This window comes from Mustela nivalis (genome assembly GCF_964662115.1).
Source record: "Mustela nivalis genome assembly, chromosome: 8".
Lineage (NCBI taxonomy): Eukaryota > Metazoa > Chordata > Mammalia > Carnivora > Mustelidae > Mustela > Mustela nivalis.
In genome coordinates, this window is record NC_139027.1 from 126,319,328 (window position 1) to 126,336,383 (window position 17,056).

General features: G+C 41.2%; 1 protein-coding gene across 1 annotated transcript in view; it reads left to right on the plus strand.

Annotated features, from left to right (window-relative positions):
• The window catches only part of TOP1 (DNA topoisomerase I), a 91,649-nt gene that overhangs the window by 68,454 nt on the left and 6,139 nt on the right, over positions 1-17,056 (plus strand). The window contains exons 10-18 of the mRNA XM_082744620.1: positions 1,075-1,196; positions 2,087-2,209; positions 4,706-4,893; positions 5,174-5,318; positions 12,310-12,453; positions 13,218-13,403; positions 14,490-14,558; positions 15,103-15,217; positions 16,783-16,910. Coding sequence (XP_082600746.1) covers positions 1,075-1,196; positions 2,087-2,209; positions 4,706-4,893; positions 5,174-5,318; positions 12,310-12,453; positions 13,218-13,403; positions 14,490-14,558; positions 15,103-15,217; positions 16,783-16,910 — 1,220 coding nt within the window. The remainder of the gene's footprint in view (positions 1-1,074; positions 1,197-2,086; positions 2,210-4,705; positions 4,894-5,173; positions 5,319-12,309; positions 12,454-13,217; positions 13,404-14,489; positions 14,559-15,102; positions 15,218-16,782; positions 16,911-17,056) is intronic.

The following is a 17,056-nucleotide window of genomic DNA, read 5'->3' on the forward strand; positions in this document are numbered from 1 at the left end:
TTTATTGACACGTCCACACTACTAAGAACCCCAGTCATCCCTCATGCTCTGAATAAGTCTTACTTCCCTGAAAGAGGCAACCTCATAGTGCCTGTGTTCCAGAGCAATCATCTCAAACTCTACTATGCACCCGGGCCACCTGGAGGTCTCTTAAAATGCACTTGCTGAATCTGTAGATCTGGGGTGGGGCCTGAGAGTCTGCATCTTTCTTTCTTTCTTTCTTTCTTTCTTTCTTTCTTTCTTTCTTTTTTTAAGATTTATTTGTTCGTTCATTTATTTGAGAGACTGAGAGCATGGTGGGGAGGGGCAGTGGCAAGTCTTAAGCAGACTTCCTGCTGAGCATGGTTCCGAAGGCAGGACTTGTTCTCATGACCCAGAGATCACGACCTGAGCTGAAACTGAGAGTCACATGCAGTATTCAGGTGCCCCAGAGACTTGCATTTCTAACAGAACTCCCACGTGATGCCAGTGCTGCTGGTCTGTGAACCACACTTTGAGTATAGAGGTTTTAGAGGAAGGTCTTACTTAGATTTTCTTATGTGGGATATCTGGGCTTGCCTGCTATGGATCTATATTATTTTATTCATATTCCACCCACCTAACTTTAAAGAAGAAAGATGCCTATTTCTTTTCCCCACAATTCCTTTCTTCCACTCCCTGCCCTATCCCTTCCTCCCCTTCTTGAACAGAGGCTGCTTAGCTTAGCAGTGGCAGGAGTCCCTCTGAGGATTTGATTTTTAAAAACCATTGAAGAGGTGTAAAGGACCCTGCTTGCTGAAAGGAAAAGGAAGAGTGGCTGGGCCTCCCCCAGCTCATCCCTGTCCTGAGCAGGCACCTGGGAACAGTTTACTGGCATAGTCTCCAGAGAATGACCCAGGTAAATATCTGCTAAAGAGAAGGAGAATTTACAACTAGATATAAATCAGTGTATTGTCGTTGTTGTTGTTACCATGTGTCACCAGACCTTTGTATACCTTGGGAAGGTAAACCATCAGAAGACTTCTTCAGAGTTCAGTATTTATACACAAAACATGAATTATACACCTCAATTTTTGGAACCGCTTTTTCCTCTAGGTAAAGTCATGAAGCTGAGCCCCAAAGCAGAAGAAGTGGCTACCTTCTTTGCAAAAATGCTCGACCATGAATATACTACTAAGGAAATATTTAGGAAAAATTTCTTTAAAGACTGGAGAAAGGTATTGTAGCCCATGTATTAATATCCTAGCACCTTGTAGAAATATTAATCAAGTACTACATAAACTGTAACTTTACAGAAAATTGTGTGGTATAAAATTTTAGCTTTATGAATTTTATTATATTTTAATATTTTCTTTTTTCCCTATTCATTCATTATATAGGGTTTCTATCCAATAAGAATACTTAATATTTCTTTCCTCTCATACTCATATGGCTGTAGGAGGGAGTTTAGTAGGCCAAACAAAAAAACCTCAGGAGAAAGTTTATCTCTGCAGGAGTGCCTGTCCTCTGTCTGCTATTGCAAAGAAAGATGTTAATGTGATGTTCCATTCCCTTTTGATTTTTTCTTACTTCCTTTTGGTACTTTCTGCTCTTGATATCACATTTCTTGCATCTGTCTAGGTGATTTTAAACAATCTCATTCTCAATTTGGATTATGTGGACAGAGGCTGAGCTGAAGCTTACATTCTGAATAGCTCTGGAAATAACATTTAATAAGTGAGTAGAGCAGGGATAATGTTTCTAAGAGAGAATGAGTATGGAGATAGTTCTCTCATTACTAAAGCAAATGATATCTATTCATGTTTCTCCAACTGGGATACATATGCTTGCAGACATAGCAGGGTGTAAGGAGCCCAAGAAATTACATAAGAGTTCTGTAACCTTCTTCAAGGAAAAAATCACCTACAGCATCTTTCTGTTTAATAGAATAGAACAAAGTAATAAGGTTATGTTTCTTTTTTTCAAAACTCATGAAATTAGACTACCTCTCTAGACACTTTCAGCTGAAAAAAGTGGTGCTTTGCTGTAATCACAAAGAAACCTAGGGGGTAAGTGGTGTATTTACCTTCTGCTTCTGTCTCCCCCACTTTTTTTTTTTTTGGACTAGGAAATGACTAATGAAGAGAAGAATATTATCACCAACCTAAGCAAATGTGATTTTACCCAGATGAGCCAGTATTTCAAAGCCCAGTCAGAAGCTCGGAAACAGATGAGCAAGGAAGAGAAACTGGTACTACGGAATTTCTTAAACCTCTGGAGAACTTTGGAATAATGTTCATCTAATTTTCTTCTTGGTTCTTAAAATACAGATATGACTTTAGTAATTTCAGATGGCTCTGTACTAAGCTTTAGGACGCTTGGCCTAATGTTTAAGTTTTCTTAAGGGTTTTACATAGACTGAAGATTGTGAATAATAGGCACTTTATTTAATGGCTCAATGTAAGAACCTGGTGCTTTTGTGACCTAAAAATCCACTCAGTTAACTCCAGTAATACTGTATTTAAGGATGGGCAGACCTGCACAGTGGCTCCTGAATTTTAGGGTTTTAAGACAGCCAGCTACAGTAATACTGCCTGTGTACGTTCCTGTTCGTTCTCTTTTACCCTGGAATCTAGCCATGCACATCCATCTCCATCCCAGAAGGATCTTTCCAGTATCTGGTGGGTTACCATTTTTTTCTAGAGTACCTGTAGGCAAACTGTATAGGCTGCCTATTTTTATTAAAAAGTTTTATTGGAACACGACCGCATCTACTTGTTTACATATAATCTGTGGCTGCTTTCCTGTGACAGTGGCAGGGTTGAGTAGTTTCAAAAAGAGACTATATAGCCTTCAAATTTTTCTGTTGAGAAAGGTTTTCTTTTTCTGTTGACAGAAGGTTTGCCAACCCTTGATCTAGAGAAATCAGGCTAGAGTTCCTTTGTCTTTCTGCTGTTTCTTCCCAAGCTGGAGGTCCAGAAATTACAGATTTTAAGGAATTTCAAAACTTTATGGTTTCAGTATTTTAAAGGACTTGCACATTTATACAATGTAGGCATTTGTAATTTTTTTTTAAAGATTTTATTTATTTATTTGACAGAGAGGAGAGATCACAAGCAGGCAGAGACAGAGAGGGAAGCAGGCTTCCTGCCAAGCAGAGAGCCTGATGTGGGGCTCGATCCCAGGACCCTGAGATCATGACCTGAGTCGAAGGCAGAGGCTTTAACCCACTGAGCCGCCCAGGTGTCCATAGGCATTTGTATTTATTATCTAATTCATTGTTTGATAGTGCCTATTTGACCTTCAGTTTAAAAACTATGAATTATTGTAAGAATGATAATTGCTTCAGACTTTTCAGCTCAGTTTAGTCTTCTCGATATTCCAGATTAGTGAAACTTGGTTTATTCTTTACTTCAGGGGTGTTTTAAAACTTAAAACTGCTTTGGAGCTTTGTTCTTGCAAATAGTGATCCAAAGATAGGGAGGTTTCACAAGTATCACCTTGTCAGAGCCCTGGCCAAGGACACCTGCTGCCAACAAGTTCTGAATCTGTTCCCACCTACAAGGCAGCAGGACTTAGTAAGTTGAATTTCTAAGTATAATATGAAGATAGAGTCAGCAGAGGGCTCGGAGGCTCCATGTTCCACTCTCACACTCCTTTTTTGGAGCAAGGATCATAAAGTATGCAATGTGTGTCCCCAAATACCTAGGAGAAAGAATCTGTGACAGGTATGTGTGAGCCTGAAAAACCTGAAATGCTGTTCAACTAAATGTGTCTGGAACGTGTTAGAAAACATGGAGATGTTCTTTGTGAGGCCTTTCCATCATAGACTCTTCCTGATCTGCCATTGTGACACTGCTCAACAAAATGATGTTAGCTTTTAAAGTTATATTTAAAAATACCTAAGTAACATGTTCTCACACATAAATCCTTTAAAATAAGAAAATCAGTTTTAGGGACGCCTGGGTAGCTCAGTCGTTAGGCATCTGCCTTCTGCTCAGGTCATGATCCCTGGGTCCTGGAATTAAACCCAGCGTCGGGGTCCCTGCCCGGTGGGGAGCCTGCTTCTCCCTCTCCCTCTCCTGCTGCTTGTGTTCCTCTCTCACTGTGTCTTTCTTTGTTAAATAAATAAAATCTTGAAAAATTTTTTTTAAAAAGAAATCTCTTTTGAATCTGTAGTTGGAATCAGTCTTCAAAGGTAGATATTTTGGGGAATTTTACTGTACTTAAAAGTTTGAAAACTGTATTATCCTTATTTGCATTCATACCACTTTTTAAAAATTTTAAAAAAAAAATATTTTGTTGGGGCGCCTGGGTGGCTCAGTGGGTTAAAGCCTCTGCCTTTGGCTCAGATCATGATCCCAGGGTCCTGGGATCGAGCCCCGCATCGGACTCTCTGGTCAGCGGGGAGCTTGCTTCCTCCTCTCTCTCTGCCTACCTGTGATCTCTGTCTGTCAGGTAAATAAATAGAATCTTAAAAAAAAAAAAAAAAAAAAAAAAAAAAAACTTTAAAAAAAATATATATTTTGTTTAATCTCTGCACCCAGTGTGGGGCTCAAACTCATGACCCTGGGATGAAGAGTCATATATGCTCTTCCTACTGAGCCAGCCAGGCAGCCATATTTGCATTTATTTGTTAGTGATTTTTAGACTTTCTCTACCTCAAACTATTCTCAAATAAGAGATAAAATAAGAATAAGGAACAGCAATTTGAGCCCATTTTGATTACTTCCTTGCTGTGTTCCAGAAAATCAAAGAGGAGAATGAAAAATTACTGAAAGAATATGGCTTCTGTATTATGGATAACCACAGAGAGAGGATTGCCAACTTCAAGATAGAACCTCCTGGGCTTTTCCGTGGCCGTGGCAACCACCCCAAGATGGGCATGCTGAAGAGACGGATCATGCCAGAAGATATCATCATCAACTGTAGCAAGTGAGTGCAGTTCATTGTTTGGGCCAGAAATCAAATCAAGGTGAGGGGGTCCTTTGTTCTGGGGAGTACTTTGCTGGGATTCTTTTCAGGCTGCACAGATCTGTTGGGAACAACATGGTATCTCCATGTACGGATCTCCAAGTACTTCGCAGTTACTGACTGGTGATGTGGAGGAAACATGGAAGTAGATGCTCAGCAGAATTGTCCACTTTAGGTTACGAAAGGTCAGACTGTCCCTGGCTTCTCATTTCACGTCCCTCCCACTTTGTTATTTTCACAGAGATGCCAAGGTTCCTTCTCCTCCTACAGGACATAAATGGAAAGAGGTCCGACATGATAACAAGGTTACTTGGCTGGTCTCCTGGACAGAGAACATCCAAGGTTCCATTAAATACATCATGTTAAACCCCAGTTCACGAATCAAGGTAAGGGGTAGCTAGGAGCTACACCAGTTAGTGGGGCTGATCTTTTTTTGTTGAAATGTAGTGTTCTTGGTCTCCAGAATCACTGTGACAAATTGCAAACTCTCCACAAAATAAGGCAAGTGTCTTTGTGCTTAGCATTATCTGGTGACCATCCTAAGAAATAACCATTTTCTGCATCACTTTATAATCTGATTCATTTATTAATTCACAAATATTTACTGAGATTCCAGTATGTACCTTGCACAGTGAATGCATGATGTTAGGAATTGTGTCGGTGAACAAAACAGATGCAGTCCCTGCCTTCATGTTGCTTACTGGCTGGTGGTTGAAATGTAGTAAAGAGTACAATAAATGTGGGGCATCTGGGTGGCACAGTTGAGTGTCCAGCTCTTGGTTTTGGCTTGGTTTGTGTTCTCGGGGTCCTGGGGTGGAGCCCTGTGTCCAGTTCTGCATGGAATCTGCCTGGGACCCTCTCCCTCTGAAATAAAATCTTTTTTTTTTTTTTTTTTTTTTTTAACCAATGCAGTAAATGTAAATTGGCTTCTGTGGCTTTCTTCCTCACCTTTCTTGGCTCTGAGGAAGGGAACATAATTGCTCTGAATCCAGAAAGAAGTTGTAAAATCTACAGTCTTAACATATTTCTGGCTTCCTAGGGTTTTATCTGGGTACGTTCTACTAGGACTAAATGGGATCATGTATGTGAAAGCACATTGTAAACTATTATATACCCATGTGTTGTTATTTGTTAATAGTATTATTGGAAGGGGAAGGCTGTCTTGCAAGGGCAGTCAAGTTCTTATTAGCCTGCTAGGCATATCCTGCTTGGGAGAGTCCCATGAACTTCTTACCTCTGATGTACTATGGAAATGTCCATAGCAACCTAAAAGAGAAATGAGTTCTAAAGACAACAGCCAACAAACTAGTTCTCTGTAGACTATGACTGTTAACATGCAGGGGACTGGGACTTAAAGACCTGCTTAATCATGGTTTATAGGTCATTAAACATCTCTTAAGACATGAAAGCCGTACCTCAAAAGGCTGTCTTGTTGACACTACAACACTCCTAGAGTTCTTTGTTCCTTTATGAAAAAGACCATCTCTTCATTTTCTGCCATTCATTCAGAAATGTCACTTTTTCTGGTTTAGAGTAAGTATAGAATCAGAAAGAAAACCTTCACAAGCAGAAATCACCTAAAGAAATGTTCTCTTCTTCAGAAATAAACGAAGGTAATGGACAATGGTGTTAGCTTTCAAAGAATTCCTAGGCTAATGGGCAAATTGGGTAAGAATTCAAGTGTATTAGAAGAAAGGTAAGCATTAAGTATCTTTAGGTAAATAACAACAATTATTCCCAGCACTTGCAGACCAGGAATAAATTTGTGAAGGGAATTAGATTTACAGTTAGGTCTTTAAAAGAGAGGTATTCCAAATCATTATGGACAGAGAGGAAGAAGTGTAAAAAAAAAAAGTAACAAAAAGAAGTAACAAGTGGTGATGTTTTCACAGCATTGTGAATGTGCTATAAATGGTAACTTTTACGTGTATTCTACATACAAAAAAACCCGAAAGTAATGGATATTATTAGATTACTTTTAAGTGTTTTCACATAAGTTGACATTAGATTATCTTAGCAACCATCTCAAATGTACTATTGCCACTGTTTTATAGAAAAATTCGGTCTCTGGGAAGCAAGAAAACTTGCCCACAATCCAGTAGTTGGTAACTCTGACTTAGATCTTTAGCCTCCTTATGCCTTCGTGTGATACCCTATTGCCAAATTGTGGCCAGCCTTAAGCGTCTTGCTAAAGAGACTGGCCCATATTCTGCATCTGGTGGCGAACTGTTGAAGGGCTTTAACAGAGGAGTGTCTTAAACATAACCCCACTTAAGCAGAATTCACAGGCTTCATATGCAGTCATACCAGTAAACATAGACTCTTGTAAATGATGCAAAGGAAAAGTGCAGGGTACCATCTGAGAGTGTACCGGGGCATCTGATTTGGCCTTGGGTTCAAGGAAGGCCTTTCTGAGGAAAAATATTTAAGATAAGACTTACAAGGGGCGCCTGGGTGGCACAGTGGGTTAAAGCCTCTGCCTTCAGCTCGGGTCATGATCCCATGGTCCTGGGATCGAGCCTCACATCGGGCTCCCTGCTCCATGGGGAGCCTGCTTCCTCCTCTCTCTCTGCCTGCCTCTCTACTTGTGATCTCTGTCAAATAAATAAAAATATTAAAAAAAAAAAAAAAAGATTTACAAGATGAATAGGATTTATCCGTGGAAAGGAGAGGAGAATGGGTGTTCCAAAGAAAATAGCCTTTTGAAATCCCTGAGGTGAGAATGAGTTTGGTGGTCTTGGACTGAAAGAAGGGCAGCCTAGTTGAGGTACAGTGAGCAAGAAAGGGCCATGAGGAAGAGGTTTAGAGGGGGATGCAGGCCAGATCTTCATACTTTTCCTTAAAATTGTTTATATTATCCTAAATCCAGTGGGAAGGTACTGGGTTCTAATAAGGGGAACAATACCAGGTTTGTGTTTTAGAAACCTGTGACATAACTGATCATTCTGAGTGTTAAAACTCTGTGGAGATTGGATTGGACACCTACCAGAAGTAGGGGTACCAATAGGATGCTGCTGTCATCCTCCAGGCAGTGAATGGTGATGGCTTGGACAGGATGATGCCAGTGTGAGTGGAGAGAGGTGAACAGATTCCAAATACATGTATACTGCATCCTTGTAAACCTGGGATTCAGCCTGATTGTAGGACAGCCTCCAAGGGTTGACATCTTTGTTGTTGATAGACTAGTTGGAGGACCTCTAGGGCTGAGAGCCACCAGTTTATTCCTGACAATATCCAGATCACCACCATATACTGTAGGGATTTGTGCAGGTTTCTGAATGATGGTTATGATAGTGAGTCTAGAAGTCATCCACATGTAGGCTCTGCCTAGAATTTTATACCCAAGACAGAGAACCTGTTCAGTTCAGTTTGGATCTAAGAGTCAGTAAAGATGGTTCAAGGCTTGGGAAGTCAAACTTCCTGTTAAGAGAAAAAGAGATGTGATTTCTTCAGCTTTTACCAGTAGTTGTTGGCTATTTCCCACTCAACAGAGCAGTAAGAACTTTAGAGGTCGGGATTTGACAGTGCTTTGAATAGTCTTTAAATGCACTGCCATCAGGAGAAGCATTCTCTCGATAAAAATAGGGAGCTTGCAAGCATTAGGGGTTTTATTTTTTATGAAATATTTCAGATATACAAGAATAGATAACAGTACAGTGAAAGCCCATGCCAACCATCTGGCTGTGTCAAACTTTAACATAATGTCCTATTTGTTCAATTACTTCGTTTTGTAAGAACATTCTGATAAACAGAGCTGAAGTCCCCTACGTACTGTTTACCTCCTTCTCTGGAGGTTACTATAAGCAACTTAATGTTTTCCTTGTGTATATATTTTGTGTTTTTACAATATATTTCTCTGTGGGTAAACAATAGGTACCATTGTTTTTGCAAGGTATAATTTTAAATTAGGTATGTTATTGAGATCGTTCTGTAACTTACTTATTTCACTCTCGCTCCTTTCTCTTTGACAAATAAATAAATAAAATCTTTTTTAAAAAAAATTGTCAAAACTGGTCAAACTATACAGTTAAATCTGTATGGCATAATTCTTTTTTTTTTTAATATTTTATTTATTTATTTGAGAGAGAGACAGTGAGAGAGAGCATGAGCGAGGAGAAGGTCAGAGAGAGAAGCAGACTCCCCATGGAGCTGGGAGCCTGATGCGGGACTCGATCCCAGGAATCCAGGATCATGACCTGAGCCGAAGGCAGCTGTCCAACCAACTGAGCCACCCAGGTGTCCCTGGCATAATCTTTTTTTAAAAGATTTATTCAGAATGAAATAGTGGAATAAAATGCACTGCTTATATCTGGAAAAGAATTTTTTTTTTTTTAAGATTTTATTTATTTATTTGTGAGAGAGAGAGAGTGAGAGCGAGCACAGGCAGACAGAGTGGAAGGCAGAGTCAGAGGGAGAAGCAGGCTCCCTGCAGAGCAAGGAGCCCGATGTGGGACTCGATCCCAGGACGCTGGGATCATGACCTGAGCCGAAGGCAGCTGCTTAACCAACTGAGCCACCCAGGCGTCCCGTATCTGGAAAAGAATTTAAATACCTCTGTGTATCAGCAATAAAAAGACAAACTTTTTTTAAATGGGCATGTATGAAAAGCTAGTTGGGTTTTCTCTTTGAACATGGTATTAATATATATGGCCAGTTTGTTGAGTCTTTTGTTTAAAGACTGAAGTAATAGATGTTTGGAGTTCAGAATGCCAGTCACCCTTCTTTGGTGTTCTACAGAATGGCAAACTCATAGGGATCACCAACTATGTGAAAAGAACCACTTAAGGGGCATCTGACTGACTCAGTCAGTGGAGCTTGTGACTTGATCTCAGGGTTTTAAGTTCGAGCCCAGCATTAGGTGTAGAGATTACTTTAAAAAAAAAAAAAAAGCAATAAAAGAAGATAAGAGCCACTTTAGAATATTGGCAAATGTCATCATTCCCCAAGACAGATCTCTGAGAGAGGGTTAGAGAATGGGATTTAGCTCATCTCCCACTTTGTATCCTGAATCCAGATCCTCACCACATTTACCCACTGTGCTTAATGAGTAAGCAGTTACATTGGAAACAGAAAATACGGTAAGCCCACCAGTTGAAAGAAAAAAAAAATCACCCAAAGAATATCCTGTATAACTAAATCAAATTAGATTCTTACCCAAACAGAAGTTTGACTGGCTAGGGGAGGATGAGAGGGGCTTAAAGGCAGTCCCTCTATAGCAGTCTCCTTGTTTTACTGAGATGGTTTTGATGACAGCCTTGTCTGGAAGACCAGAATGGGTATTTCTATCTTCTAGTAGTCTAAGAAAACTTGTTCAGGTGCATTTAACTGTCTGGATTCTGTTTCGAGAAACTGAAGGCAGCAGGGGTAGGTATGCTTCCTGGAGGCCAGACTTCCCCTAGACCTAGACAAGGTGGCTTCTACCCCTACCCTCTTCTCTGTGTCTTTATTTGAAAGAATCTTGGATCCTTGTGTCAAGAGCCCAGCCAGCCTATAAAAGAAAAGTTGGTCTTGTGGTATCCTCTGTGAATGACTTACTTGTTGGGTTTTCCTAAAACTTGTTCTAGTGGCATGACTAAGGAATTGTGCAAATGTGAACCTACAGGACTTAGAAGACTTGGAGTCAGGTTTTGGTAGCCCTATGTGCTTTAGAGTGATGGCCAAGAGCCTACTCCTGAGCTGGAGACTGTACTATTGAAGATTAGTTCTTGTCTAGTTGTATGTGTATGTGTGTGTGAGAGAGAGACATGATTGTCATGGAAATTTATTATCGACTTACACATGAGGACAGCTGGTATCACACCTTTTCCTTCACCCTCTTAAATGTCAGTATGTACTTAGAAAAATCAGTGAGAAATTTTCAGCTTTCCATTGTCAGGAAATAGAAGTTAGATATTTCTTCTTAGATGTTGTATCACCAACTGCTAAATCGCCCACTCACAACAAGTAGTTATTGAACCTCTTGTTTTGTAGCCAAACAAGTACATACGACGTGGCCACACACAGTTGTAGGAGAGTGCTGATGAATTCTTAGCATACCTGGGTAAGCTTGCATTTCTGAGCGTTGTTAGAGCTAGAAGGAGAAGTTATTTCTTGCTGTCACATAGCCCACTTTTCTGCATGCCCAGAAGACTAGATACCTTGACCACAGTTCTTTCGCTTCAAGAACCCCATGTCCCATGTCAGGTGGGAACTAGGCATTTGTCATTAGAAATCACTACCCCTTTTTCTTGTTGTGGTTATGGGTATTAAGACCTGAGATTCTTGGGTTCTTAAATTCCATCCCTTTATTCATGTCATATAATCTGTTACAGGCCTTAGAATACTCTCTGTCCCTCTTGGGATTTAATGTATTTTGGGTTGGGTTTTTTTTTTTTTTTTTTTGGTTTTTGAATATTGTATTTACTTATTTGACAGAGGGAGACACAGCAAGAGAAGGAACACAAGCAGGAGAAGTGGGAGAGGGAGAAGCAGGCTCCCCGCTGAGCAGGGAGCTGCATGTAGGGCTCAGTCCTAGGACGCTGGGATCATGACCCAAGCTGAAGGCAGAAGCTTAACAACTGAGCCACCCAAGCACCCCAAGTTTTTTTGTTTTTTTGTTTATTTTCCTTTTCTTATCTTTCACACTTGACATTATCAGTCCTTGCTTATGAATGTTTCCATTCAGCATGGTAGCAGAAATAATCATCTGTCACTATTGATTAGATTCAGTCTTTTCACACCCTTCTAAAAAAACTTGATCGGCATTAGAGTCGAGTTTTAAACCTTGTACCAAAACACTAATGTTTAAAAAAACAAAAACAAACAAAAAAAAACTTCCACTCAATCTAATAAAGAATACCTAAATGCAAAAGTTAGAAAATGGTGAATAATTACCACTGTTCCTGGAAGTCTTTGTGTTCTTAGTAATTCTGTGTTGTCATCTTCGGTTCAACTTTCCTTGACAGTCCATCAGACTAAATGGTCGTGTTAGATTTAATGAAATTCAGTCCCAGCAGAAAACTGCTGTTGGGTCTTAGACTCTGCAGCAGAGTGGTGATACTGATAGGGGAATGGGAATGTTTCTACCCTTTGTATTGACAGAAGTCAGTTTTTAGGACATGCCATGGGGGCTTTTCCCAAGAACATAAACATTTTACAGAATGAAAGTTAGAAGCTTTCTTAGCAGTTAGGAGCCGGCTGGGCTTGACAGTGGAATGGGACAGCCTGCGTTCCCAGCAGGTTAGATGCTCTACAATTTCTCTTCAGTACTCTTCTTTTTCTGCCTTGCTTAAGCTCAGGTTCCTTCTCTTTGGTTCAGAGCTCTGAACTTGGATATTCAAAGTGTATTTTTCCTCTGTCATCCCTAAACAATCCACATTTGGAGTTGGGTCTTTGCAGGGTGAGAAAGACTGGCAGAAATATGAGACTGCTCGGCGACTAAAGAAGTGCGTGGACAAGATCCGGAACCAGTATCGAGAAGACTGGAAGTCCAAAGAGATGAAAGTCCGGCAGAGAGCTGTAGCTCTGTACTTCATCGACAAGGTGAGTGTCCTCCTGTCCAGTTACCTAATATGTTCAGCTTGTCAAAGATGCGGGGGTTGTTCACTCCTCCAGGCCTTGTGTTAGACATTTTCAAACTCTTTTTGACTAGAAGCCACCAAAAAAATTCTGTTTTTACAGCACGACCCAACACACATAAATAGATTTGTATTTGTGTGTAACTGAAACAAAAGTTGCACAAAACAATGTTTAGCCTTTCTATGAGTGGTGAATTCCGACATTTTAAATTCTGTTTATTGTTTTTTAATGAAGGATGGTTATAACCCTTAAAATTGGTTAAACAGTGCATTAATATATCACAGCTACAGTTTGAAGGACCATTCTCTAGCAGAGATCAGTTTGTCAGTACTTTTTTGAAGATTTGGGTTTTTTCCCAGTTTTGTATTGCCGAGCACAAAGAGACTCTTGAGTTTGATTACCCAGAATAGGAATACTCCTTCATGTGCTGCTTTATTTAAAACAAAAACGAAAACAAAACAAAGAAACCTTCCTTTCCTCCATCCCCACTGGAGAGAACAGAGTAAAGAGAAACTTGATTTTCTGAGAAAGGATAATATCACTATGATTCTCCATATTTCATTTTATAGAGGAAGAAGCAACGGTCTAGAATCCAGAATTCCCATGCCTTGCAGACGTTGCTCTTTTTCTCCAAAGAGAGCTTGGAGACTTCTGATTTGGGTTTCCTAGAGACCCAAGAGATACAAGTTTTTTCATTTGTTCTCATTTTTCCCTCTAACCCTGGACAGCTTGCTCTGAGAGCAGGCAATGAGAAGGAGGAAGGAGAAACAGCGGACACTGTAGGTTGCTGCTCGCTTCGTGTGGAGCATATCAATCTGCACCCAGAGTTGGATGGTCAGGAATACGTGGTCGAATTTGACTTCCTTGGAAAGGATTCAATCAGATATTACAACAAAGTCCCTGTTGAGAAACGAGTAAGTTACTGTGGCCTGTGCTTTCTGGCCTTTTTTTCCTTCCATTCATTCATTCATTCATTCATTCATTCAGGAAGCATTTCTTCAGTGCTTTTTGTATGCTCTTCACTTCACTGGCCACTAGGAAAATGGTTTTGAAAGGGGAGAGGTGTTGGTGGGTGTCTGTGGTACCTCTTTTTACCTCCCTCACTAGCCCCCTGTGCTACACCTTCCTGGAGATGGGGGGGCCATATTCTATAGTAATACTCAACAGAGCATGCTGTAGAGAGTTGGCCCTCATGGCAAACTTCAGTTTAAGATTTAACTCACCTTATTGTAATGATGCAGCCACGTTTTAGTACCCCCTGGTCAAGTTGCACATCTGTCATGTTTGTAGCTTTACTTCAACCCCTCCCCACCTCTTGACTGAGCAGAACAGTATTCCTTTAGTTCCCAAATCTCTGAGCCTAGGGCCGAAGAGGGCGCTGCAGCTTCATGTTTTCCCCCAAGTATTGGACTTGAACCAGAGATTAGCAGGGTGCTGGGCCTCCATAATCCAGCCCTTTAACAGTCTGATGTTTAGTCAGTCAGTCAGGCTCTGCTGGCTGTGGCAATGGTCCATACTAAACAAGGTTAAAGACATGACAACTAAATATAATACCTCACCTTAGATTGGGTTCCATCCTGGGGAGGTAGAGGACATCATTAGGTAACTGACCGAATTGGAATAGGAACAATAGATTATAGTGTATATGCATGTAAATTGATGACGCTGATACATACTGTGCACATGGAAGGGAGTATCTCTAGCCTTAGAAATTTTTAGGAAATACATGGAGCTATTGAGGGGTAAAGGGCTTTATATACTACAAGTACCCATAAATGGTTCGAAAGAAATAGTTAGGTGCATATACACACATGTAGAGAGGAGTGAGGCAAACGTGTACTGTGCAGATGGTGAATGATGTGTAAAATGTTAATGGTTGTTGAATCTGGTAAAAGATGTGGATGTGCCTTGGGCTTTTTTATTTTCCAAGTTTTTGTAAGCCTGCAGTTATTTCCAGACTAAAAGCTTTTTAAATAACAGGTCCTACTTATTTCTTTTAGGTTTTTAAGAACTTACAGCTATTTATGGAGAACAAACAGCCTGAGGATGATCTTTTTGATAGACTCAATGTGAGTGGACAGAGTGCAGTGGGTTAAAGGAGGGGCCCAGCCAGAGCCTCACTACCAGCTCCTACAGGAGAGGTTTGCCTGGGGGTGACAGTGACTCTACCTTCAGTCAATCCTGTGGCATCCTATACACTCTTCCTCCTGTAGGCACACAGTGAATCCATGGGCAAAGCCCTGAGACGGGTGGACAAACCCTGCCTTTTATTCTCTTCTGGCTCTTGCAGTCTTCTCTTGGCTGGATGCTCAGCCATCTCGGGTGGAGACTAAAGGCCTATTTCTGATAGCTTCTCAGGGAAAATCTTAATAGGGAAGGATAACTTTGTTTTATTCGCCTGCTTAAGATTAAAGTACTTGATAGAGAGGTATCCTGCAAACCTATATTTTGGAATTCTTTTCTCTCTCTCTCATGACTTCCCACTGGCAGGGCCATAAACTTGGCAAAATTGAGATTACACTGGCATAAATGTCCTAGAGCTTGCCAGAAGGGGCGGAGTGGTATGGCTTTTGCGTAAATCCCAATATCCTCTTCGTGCTTTGTCTCCTCCAGACTGGTATTCTAAATAAGCATCTTCAGGATCTCATGGAGGGCTTGACAGCCAAGGTATTCCGTACATACAATGCCTCCATCACGCTACAGCAGCAGCTAAAAGAACTCACAGCTCGTAAGTATTGCTTGACCAGATGGGCCTGCACCCTTCCTGGTAGGTCTGCTGCCCTTGCTCAGCTAAGTCCTAGATCCATTCTGCTTTTTCTCCTTAACTTTATGACTAGAAACTTTTCCTTCTACAGCTCTAATAGCGAGCCAAGGCTTAGTTGTATAAACATAAGATCAGTGCAGTTTTCCCCTTCCTACCCCAACTTCAAGATTAATTTTCATGGAATGCTGACAGGAGGTTTCTGTCTGCTCTGAAAATGCCTGCATTTGATGTTTTATATGTATGTTACTTGAAAACTCACAGGGTGCTGTGATGTTTGATTAAATTGGAGAGAATAAGGTTATCATGGTTTGTTGGGTTTTTTTAAAGATTTTATTTATTTATTTGACACAGAAAGAGATCACAAGTAGGCAGAGAGGCAGGCAGAGAGAGAGAGGAGGAAGCAGGTTTCCTGCTGAGCCGAGAGCCCGGTGGGGGGCTCGATCCCAGGACCCTGAGATCATGACCTGAGCCGAAGGCAGAGGCCTAACCCACTGAGCCACCCAGGCGCCCCTCATTGTTATTTTTTTAAAATAGCACATCCGGGGTGCCTGGGTGGCTCAGTGGGTTAAAGTCTCTGTCTTCAGCTCAGGTCATGATCCCAGGGTCCTGGGATGGAGCCCTGCATCGGGCACCCTGTTTAGCAGGGAGCCTGCTTCCCCACCCCCGCAACCCCGACTGCCTCTCTGTCTGCTTGTGATCTCTGACTGTCAAATAAATAAAATCTTAAAAATAAATAAATAAGTAAGTAAAATAAAATAGCACATCCATGGGGTGCCTAGCTGGCTCACTGGGTTAATAAGCCTCTGCCTTTGGCTCAGGTCAGGGTCTTAGGGTCCTGAGATTGAGCCCAGTATCGGGCTCTCTGCTTAGCAGGGAGCCTGCTTCCTCCTCTCTCTTTCTGTCTGCCTTTCTGCCTACTTGTGATCTATTTAAAAAGTAAAATAGCACATCCTTCCCCTGAGGTTACTGTCATTTTCCCCCTTAAGATAGTAGGCAGTATTCTCCTAAAAACTAAGTGCAGAAGACACAACCAAGATCCATAAGCTTTCTTTCCTAGAGCCCAGTCACTGCTAAATTCCCCTGTCCTCTGTAAGTATGTCAGATGCCTTAGAATATGAGTTGGAAAATCCAAAGGTGTTAGAGAGCGGGAGAAAGGATGCCATGTGACATTAAGTAAAATATTCCTCATGCTTTTAAGTTTTCTTTGTAAAATAGGTAACTGCTTTGTGATTTTAAAATGTAAAGTTTGTGATCCTTTTGTCTTACTCTCCTCTACAGACCCTTTCTGTCCCTTTTCTGTTCACGTTTTCTTCAGGGTATATTGGGTGGCTAGGTGGGGGAGGCAGCCTTTGAGACAAATGGAAATTGACTCCTGACTCCTGGGTTTTGACTTTGTGTCTTGGGAGAACTTGATCATGAGAGCGAGATGAGGGCTGGCAAAGTCGTGAGGAAGAAGAGCTGGGGAAGCATGTCGTGTGTTTCCGTGTATGCGCACTGACTCTTTCACCCTCCTGCTTCTTTCTTCACAGCTGATGAGAACATCCCAGCAAAGATCCTGTCGTACAACCGTGCCAACCGAGCTGTTGCAATTCTTTGTAACCATCAGAGGGCACCACCCAAAACTTTTGAGAAGTCAATGATGAACTTGCAGTCTAAGGTACTGTAGGTCTGGATGGAGGGGTAGCAAAATTACAGGAACCCCATCTGCTGTGGATCTGTCTGCAAACAGGAGGCCTTCTGGGCTGGGATATGAGGCCAGTTCTAGGTCTGTTCTGAAAGAGGTCCATGCTAAGGATAAACAAA